The 9,552-nt window shown below is 32.3% G+C and overlaps 1 protein-coding gene across 2 annotated transcripts; it reads right to left on the minus strand.

The window, feature by feature from the left end:
• Window positions 1–870: 870 nt before the first annotated feature.
• On the minus strand, window positions 871–4,123 carry LOC105802831 (heterogeneous nuclear ribonucleoprotein 1). Of its 2 annotated transcripts, none has more exons than XM_012634708.2 (4): window positions 3,953–4,123; window positions 3,266–3,490; window positions 1,849–3,043; window positions 871–1,376 (listed from the first exon to the last, which is right to left on the minus strand). In XM_012634708.2, the coding sequence occupies exons 2-4, from the start codon at window positions 3,482–3,484 to the stop codon at window positions 1,363–1,365; spliced, it is 1,428 nt and encodes a 475-aa protein (XP_012490162.2). In that variant the 5' UTR covers window positions 3,485–3,490; window positions 3,953–4,123; the 3' UTR covers window positions 871–1,362. The 2 variants fall into 2 exon arrangements, with proteins under 2 accessions (XP_012490162.2, XP_012490167.2); XM_012634713.2 differs by having other exon boundaries at window positions 3,730–4,123.
• Window positions 4,124–9,552: the final 5,429 nt, after the last annotated feature.

Genomic DNA, 9,552 nt, shown 5'->3' on the forward strand with positions numbered 1-9,552 from the left:
ACTAAAGACAAAATTGAAACATCAAGAAAGTAAAGTGATAGCGGACGATGTGAAGCACAATCGATTTGTGCTAGCATAATTTGTCTTCTTGATATATATGTACTAAGTAGCTAATTTTATAGTAATATTAGTAATAAATGATAGCATGAAGTTGACAGATATGTTTTGAGAACATGAAAGAATTGGGTTATAATAGTTAAAAGATGATAGTTTTAATAATGATCTATGTGCTATTTTTATGTAATAAACCTTAATGAAATTATTAAATAAGTAGTAATATTGTTGAAATATAAAATGAAAAAAATACAAATAACACCGTAAAACGAACTTCATCATAATAATATGATTTGAATCATAATAATATAGTAAAATGGAATAAGTGGTGCCATGCTAAGTTTAGTTGACCTTGATAGCATTGTTGTAAATACATATACTGATATTCTTAAGATGTAGCTGAGATTGAGATAGTGTGTATATGTACATATACAAAATTGAATTTCCATTAAGAATTTTAGTAATAGTTACATTTCCGTAGTTATTATAAAAAAATGTTACACAAATAGAATCGTTGTTATATATTTAGATATTTTGTTATATATATTATATAAATAGATTTTGGTATCGATGACATGGCATGTTTACCCCAAATGATAATCGGCATTGACTTGTCAACACCCAAGATCAAGGAGCCACGTCATCAGCTTCAAACTCTATTTATATAATAAATAACTATCAAAATCTATAATACATAACAACATGTTTATTTATATAGAAAATCTATAACATATACCAACATATCTAGCATCTTCTAATAGAAATTTTAGTATTTGCTAGAAATTCTAAAAGTTTATGGGAATAACCAGTTAAAAGTTGTCTTTTATGAAAGCTCCCGAAAAGTTCATATTAAGAAGCTCAACCAAGAATCTCCCGAGCACATTCTATATGATAAAAGAACAAAACAAAGCATGCCTGACAAGAACCCACAACTATGCCAGAGCCATTACAATACATAAAATCTAAGGGGAAAATAGTCTATATCTTTATGCATTACCGCCTTACATGTAATGCATGATACATTGTTTTGACTATATCCCAAAATCTGATTTTACATGTCACACAGATACCAAAAAATGAACCCTAAAACAAGTAACTAAAAGCTCAAGCCTTAACACAAAATCCCTTGTGATCTCTTAACTCTAAATATATTGATCTCCAAAAGAAAAATAAAAGCACTCCAGTTAGCTTTAAATAACCTTATTTTAGCAGAAACGTATTAATGAGGGAAATGTGCAGAATTCACAGATCACTTGCTTCACAAGTTACCTTCAGCTATACTTTTTTATGATAAATCAAAATAATATCCTAGGTAGCGATTCCTGAACAAAAGAAAATAAAAACTTGTAAGTATGCACATAACAATAAGCCTATATATACTGAGTCCATGAATCTTTTCTTAGTGAACTAGCAGATCATTGCGAAATTAATGCAATCACATGCTTTGTTACCATGCTTGCCCTAGGCCATGGGATCCTTTTAGCATTCTCAAAAAAACACTTTGCTCTTCAAAGGGAATCCAATTCTAAATGCACAATCACTGTGTGCCATGTCAAAGATTTTAGGAGTAGTATCTAAACAATATGTCTATATATAGAAGAATCACATATGTATATAAATCAAATAAAGAAGTTTATCTAGCATGGAACTTCCACTTGGAAAATATTTAAAAAGTATGTCAAGTAATTCAATCTTAGCATGTCTAGTGAAGAAATTTCTTAAAAACATTCAACATAAAATTTCTCTAGTTGAAAACCGTTTACATAGAGAATTCAGGATTCTAGGAAGTATTACCTCTACTTGCTTGTCTCTTATTAACTTTATGACTACTAACATAGCCGGGAGAAATTTTGCCTGAAACATCAGAAGTGGCACTACCAAGTCCATAGCCAAAAGAACCAGAACCATCTCGCTTAAATGTTGATGATCGCCAAGTTATATCCCCATAAGCTGAAGCACCACCATAAAGGTCTGTAAAGGCTACATCATAACCAAAATTTGATGCATATGATGATGTTGGCGCCACATTGGTCCCATTATTTCTCCCATACCCTACTATCCCTAACCTAAAGCTGTCATCAGCACTTCCATAAGCGAAATGCACACTATTGTTAGAAACATTACTCCCCTCGTCTTGATTGGCAATTGCAGAACTCCAATTAATTCCACTATTTCCAAAGGCGCTTCCTCCTATACTAACACTTCCAGATCCTATATATGCATTGGAACTAGAACCATTTGTGTTATAATTGAGTCCCCCATTTCCCCAAAGGTTTCGAGTCACTGAGCTAAAAAAGGAAGTATTACCTCCAGTACTTCCATCATACCCAATAGGGCTACCAAATCTATTTGCATTACCAATATAGTAAGGATTCAATCCCCGTCCATAGTTCATATTACTACTAAAATTTGCACTATTTCCAAAACTTGGGTTTAACCCAGGCTCAAAGTTCATGCCCATTCCATAACCAGAACCACAAGGAGGAAAACCACTTCGACCACCAGGAACTGTACTAAATCTACCATCTGTCCTAAGTCCAAAGCCTCCAATATTGCTTGGAGTATATCCCTGAGTACAGCCACTAAGAAAGTTGTTAACCCTATTCAGACCACAGTTATATCCAACGAGGGGACTACGACAAGGGCCAGGCAATAATTCTTTAGGCACTGCTCGTTTAACCTCGACCATTTTACCATTAAGTTCATGGAAACTTTTTAGCAACACTTTGTCCACTGCCTCTTCTGAATCATAAGTAACGAATCCGAAACCCCTAGGCCTTTGAGTGTTGTGATCATACATCACTACAACATCTGTGATATTCCCAAAATGATCAAAATACTTCTTAAAGTCACTATCTGTGACTGTTGATGCTAAACCTCCAACAAAAATCTTTCTTATGCGGCATAGACTAGGTGAACCTTGGATGCTACTAGTGCTTCTACTCATAATGTTCTGGTCATCCCTAGGAACTGCCTTTTTTGCCTCAACCTGAGCAAGATGAAGCATGAGATGATTACTCCTAGCCTAATTTTGAAATTTAGTTAGACAAATGAGAATTATACAAATTCATGCGATTACAATATCGATCTGTTACTCTGATAAGCAATCAAAATTTCATCTCTTTCTTCCACAAGCTACTTGCATCAAGGAACAAATAGTACATTAGATAACGTCACTCTAAAAGGGTTTGCTGAAAGGTCAACAACTTACCATTCTCCCATCAATATTATGTTTCTCCTTGATGACTTTCTCAGCAACTGCTAGGTCAGAGAAAACAATGAAACCGAAACCTCGAGCACGTCCTGTGGTCCAATCCTTCATGATCATCGCCTCTACCACTTCACCAAAACTACTGAAATACTCCTTAAGACGCTCTTCATTGGTTTCCCAAGATATCCCACCAATAAATAGCTTACCATTCTCAGACATCTTTTTCTACATTTCAAAAAAGCCAATTCCATCACTACAAAGTACAAATCCATAAAATGGCCAAATTAATTAATGGATCCAATGCAAGATAAACATTTCATTGCAATAGCAACATAAACAGAACAATAAAAAAACCAATACCAAAATATCCATTCTTGATGAACCAAATTAACAATAGAAGATAAAAGTTGTATCTTTTATAGATACATCAATCTAATCACAGTAATGTAGATACAATTCAATACCTTTTATTTTAACAACAAAAATGTAACTGGTACAAAATAAAAATTTTCTCTCTAATTCAAAAATAGAAACAAACAGATCCTTGGACGATCAATCAACTGACTAACACCGAATTTAACTTCAGCTAGAATTTAAGAATGAAAAAGTAAAAGAAATAACAAAACTTATATCACTTAGATATACAAAGGTGAGGTTAATTGGAAATTTAAGAAAAATATGGAATACCCAAATCCATATTCAACAAAAAACACATAAATCAAAGGAAACCCAAGCGCCCAATCTCGCAAAAAACAAAGATCGCAGAGTAGGCACAATAAGAATAGAGGAGGTTAATTTAATCCTCTTGGTTCTCTTCTATTTTTCGTTGCCCCTTCCAAATAATATTTCCTTTCCTCAATTTTGTCGGGTCCTATCTCATAATAAAAATCTTAAATATTTTTAACATCCAAATATAAATTCAAGGAAAATCAACATTTATGTAAATTTTTATTATCTATTAAATAAATAAATGTTTATTATTGTTATACCACCTAGGCAAAAATCCAAGGAGAAGGGATTGTATCACTCTAAATTTTTTTTTAAATCTAACTAAAAATTTTAATGGAGAAAAAATTTGATTTGTCATTCTCCTCCTGATGTGGAGTCACAATTTCATACAGTCATTTCTCAAATCCAAGATAGTCAATTGGTAATAAGAAAAAGATTGTATGAAATAGTAACGGTACGTTATTTGTATCCATTTTTTTAATGATTTAATACCACGTCAGCATTGTATTCTAAATTTAAACATTTTCATCCTAAAAAACATCAAATCTAAATGAAAATTTTGAAATTTAAGATTAAATTATTAATGTGATATTAAACTATTAAAAATAGATAATATATCTATTTCATATAATCTAATCTTATCAGGTCTAAAACCTTAATAAATACAAATGTACAAGACAATTAAAGCAATGTGGCTTGGACATAGGACAAGAAATATGCATTTGTGGTAGCAGTAAAGGATTAAGATACGCTCATGTGCAACAATTGGTTCTCACTAAGACTTAAAACACAACTCCAATGTAAAGGGTGAAAAAGGAACCCCAGGCTAAATTAGGACTCATATTTCTCAGTTCTCTTTGTCTTCCTTACTTTCAAGAAAAGTTAATCGAACCATCCACTAACTTAAGCATCGGAGCACAAAATCTACCACCCCACAGTTCACTTTTCATTTTGCAAGTTACGCCATCTTTAGCCCATTTTTCCGTCAGCCCAACACCATCCTTGTACGACTGAAACGATTGGCACTCTGTCAAAATCCTACAACGGAAAGCCATGTAAAACACGATTTTCCAAAGCATGAATGTACCAATTTCACCCTTGCTAAATATCACCCTCCAATACTTGTCGCAATGTTTTATGGTGTGGCGATGACATCCTATGAGAAATTTTACCGATGTGAAACCTAACATGTGTGAATTGACTTTGAAGTACACTCCGTCCCCGTTCATACTGCAATGTAACCTAGGCCAAATTAACTTTTAGTCACCCTACAATCTGTTGGAAATTTAGTTACGAAAAATGATTTTAAGCATAATGGAATTTCAATTTTTTTTGTAAAACTTTGAACCTCTATTGTGTTATCCATGGGATTTAGTTTCCTTAGTGTAGATTTTCGTCGTAATGTACATGTAATTTTTTAAAAAGATTGGTTTAATAAAATTCCTTTATTCACATTAATTGTTGGAAAAATTGTTTGTATGGGAACTTTGAGGCATATTCTCAATAGGTAAAGGTAGAGAGTTGAATCATAAAATTATGGTTTATATTCTACTTTATGAGATCTTTACAACGGTATATCATATGCTCAAAATGATTGAGTGATGAATGAGAAATTAATGCTCAAAGTAAGCTACTTGGAAATATTATTGAGGAAAAGTAAATGCTTAGGTCCCACATTGGTTAGATATCAAGTGTGAGATGTGTTTATATATGTGAACTCTCTTAAAGAATAATTGAATGACTAGGCTTGTAACCTTTCTTTGCATGTAAGAATGTAAATTTAAACTTGATAGGGTTTGGGGTGCACATTCTAGTGATAGAAAAGGGATTGTTCATTTGTTGGTCGTTGTAGAGATGCTGCTACTTTGATCATTGATGTTGTTGTGTACTGGGAGATATTCGACTGTCTTAAGGAAACTGTGTTTCATAGGCCTCACCGTTTTGTAAAATCTTGATTCTCCTTTATTTCAACTGTTTATTATGGTTTTATTTGATAAAGTATTTATAAATCATTTTATTTACATTTTATTTCATATGTATTTATTTATATTTAATTTATTTTGTTCACTAATGTGTTTTGTCTAACATTAATATCGTTTGTATTTGTTATCAATGATTTTTGCTTGCAAAGAAAAATGAACAAAATATTGGTTCACGGATTACCTAATATTTAACTAATAATAAGTTGCATTATATGGTCCGATCATAATGTGATAAAACAACTTATATTAGTAGGTAATCTAAATGGCCCATAGTCTAACCAAAATTAAGAAAATCGATTAAAAGACTAAGATGTCGTCTACCGAGTTCAAATGGGAGATACCTTATCTTAAATATTGGAATGAATGACTCTCAAAGAATAGAGACATAGATGTAATTATTTGGACTGACAAAACATTGAATAGGTTCCAAGTAGAATAAGTCCTATATTTTTTTTTGTCGATTTATTCACTTGTGGCGTTCATAGTGTGGCTTACCTCGTTTTTGAGTAAGTGACATACTATTTGTGCATGTCTCGTAGGCTTTGATGCATTGAAAGCCTGAATTCAATTGGTAATAGACCTGAAAGCTGGTACGTTTGGTATAAAACTTCTACAAAACATAGCTTCACTTACAAAAGTGAAATTCATAGCCCAACAAAAGGGTAAATAATACCCTCATTGGCATTACATGATAGATAGAAAAGTAACGTGGCCACAAAGCTATTTGTTTAATATGGATGATTTAATTATTATGTGTTAGTAATTGACCTTTTCATGAAGAAAAATGTAATGGGTACCATGAGATAGAATAGGATCATGTTTAAGATTCAAGATATCTTATGAGTGTAACACACATATGACAAGGTCATTAGAAGAACACTTGATAAATATTTTTCGTAATGGTATATAATAGGGAGAACTCAATCATGGTACTTTAGTGGAATTACTCCATGACTAAATAATGTTGTAACTAAAAAATGAAAAGTTGAAACTTGATTAAAAAATATTTGAGCCCTAATTATATATGTCCAATTGGTCTCTCCGCTAGCTTGGTACAACATTAACAGTCTGCAATTGAATCAATGAGATAAAATATGAAAAAATGAATTAGATATTAAATTAATTTCTTAAAATTATCATTTAATTATTTGTAATTAAATAATTGAAATTGAAGTTGAAATTAATTTAGTTAGTCATCGAACTATTATTGAACAAGATAATTAAATTTATTTACTCATAGATTCTAGTAAAGTAAATTTGTCACGACTTTAACAAAATTAGAATTGGTTTGAATAAATAATTTAATTAGAAAATTAATAAAATTTATTTTAAATAAATAAAATTTTGGGAAATATAAAATTGTTTATTGGATTGGATAATTTATATGAGTTAATTAAAAGTTCAAATAACATATAATTGTATCCAATACATGAGATAGACACAGTGGCTCATCTGACATAGCATGGGTGGCAACCCTAACTCCAAAGTAGGGGGTGTCACCAACCATAGCCTATCCCATAAAGGTAGGTGTATTTTCTATTAAAATATTATTATTTTGCTTCTCCTTATTCAAGTAAGACTCTTGTTATTGTTAAATACATTCTTACTTTAAGATAGTTTGTTTTTCGATTTCTAGCCCACAGAGAGATATTGATATTCCCTATTGGAAAATTAATAGAAAGCTTTCATTGTGTTCATTGATTCGTGAATTAGAGCCCACGCCCTAAGTAAGTTGAGGTTTGAGAATTGCAGAGAAGATCATTGATCGCCTCCTGACGTGCGAATGTCGAGAGTGTAAATACTGCAACTAATTATATGAATTAGGTGGGTCCACAAGTATACATGTCAGGTTGTAATATAAATTGTTACAACATAAGACGAAAGTGTTTCGAGGATCGTACCCAAGGGAGGGTTGATTAAACTAGTAATTAACTTCTACTCTAACAAGTTTAAATAGTACTAAAGTGAAATCATAGTATGAAGCATCAAAGCTAGAAATATATGGGAAAATAACATGCGAACTAATAAAACAAAAGATACAATCAGAAATCACTCAATTATGAAACTTAAAGACTAAGTCATTTTAGTGTTCATGATTAACTACCAATTTAGGATTTTAATTAATTAGCTAGTAATTAACCAAGTTATTACCTTTCAACCTCTAACTAAATTAACTAGTTGGTAGGAACTACTTATCTTTCGACCTCACAATTTAAATCGGGACAAGCTGAGAGATGCACGGTAGACTTATCCTTTCGGCCTATCTACCTAATTGACTTCCTAAGGTCTTTAATCCTAGGGTTTAATTTCACTCAACCCAATCTAACTAATTCTAAGAGAAACCCTAAAGCGTTTGTTAGTTAATCTCACATCCACTAGTTAATATTCCTAGGGTTTTAGTTACCCATGGATCTAAATGCAAAAATCCCTAATTTGACTTCAGACATTCACATAAACATCAAAGCACAAAAGAGGGAAGAGAGAATTTTGGATACAAAGATGTTGATTATGTGCAAAAACATAAAATCCCGTGACAGATGTTGAGTGATCGATGATTGGATGCAAGAAACCCAAACAATTGAATAATAAACTGAAGCTAAAACTAAAATTGAAAATAATTTAAGTTTGAAAAGTAAGAACCTTAAAAATAAAACCTTGATCTAAAAAGTAAACTAAAAATTAAGGAAAGAGGTCCCTTATCAGGTCCTGAGAAATAATATTTATAGCAGTCGTGTTAGAGGACCCGTTTAAACCTAATGCAAGTGTTTGATCATAATTGATTGAAGTTGTACAGGCAAAAACTACTTTGATAATTTAAGTTGCCTAGTCGCACTGGTGTCGCGACATCCTCAAGTCAATGTCGCAACATCGAAGGCAATATACTCTTTTTGCATGTTTAGGTTGGGTGTCGCAACATTGTGTGGTTAGTGTCGCGACATCGAAGGTAGAATGGTCCTTTGAGTCCACTAGAGTGGGTGTTGGGACATCCAGGCTTGGTGTTACAACATCAAAGGCAGTCCACTAACTCTTCGGGCTGAATTGATGTCTTGCACACTTAATCAGTATGTTAGTCTTCCCTTAGGCTCAGATTGGCCTAAAAGGTCATAAAACACATAAAATTGCTTGTTTTATTAACTTTAACTAAAACTATACTAAAATGAAAAATGAACTAAAACTATGCTAAAGTGCATAGAAACAAGCTCGTTCAGTGTTAAAAAGGAAATTTGCCACAACGAATTGTCGTAGATGAAACTCTCCCACACTTAACTCGTTGCTTGTCCTCAAGCAAGCAAAACATGCGCATACAAAATCACAAACAAAGATAATAAAAAGAATGAACTGTAACACCCCAAACTCGGCTTGGACAATATAGCTGAATCTAGCGATGTCATATGGAAGTGCGTTTGAAAACCGTATCATTGCTAAAATAGTTTCCGTTTAGAACTTATCATTATATCTCATTAATTCTTAAATCATGATTCAATTCCAAAACGCTATACTTTGCGGAAGCTTTTATAAATAGTTTGTGTGTGCGTGGTATTTTGATAAAACTTTCATCTCTTTTGGAAACCCAAG

This window comes from Gossypium raimondii, chromosome 7 (assembly GCF_025698545.1).
Source record: "Gossypium raimondii isolate GPD5lz chromosome 7, ASM2569854v1, whole genome shotgun sequence".
Taxonomy (NCBI): domain Eukaryota; kingdom Viridiplantae; phylum Streptophyta; class Magnoliopsida; order Malvales; family Malvaceae; genus Gossypium; species Gossypium raimondii.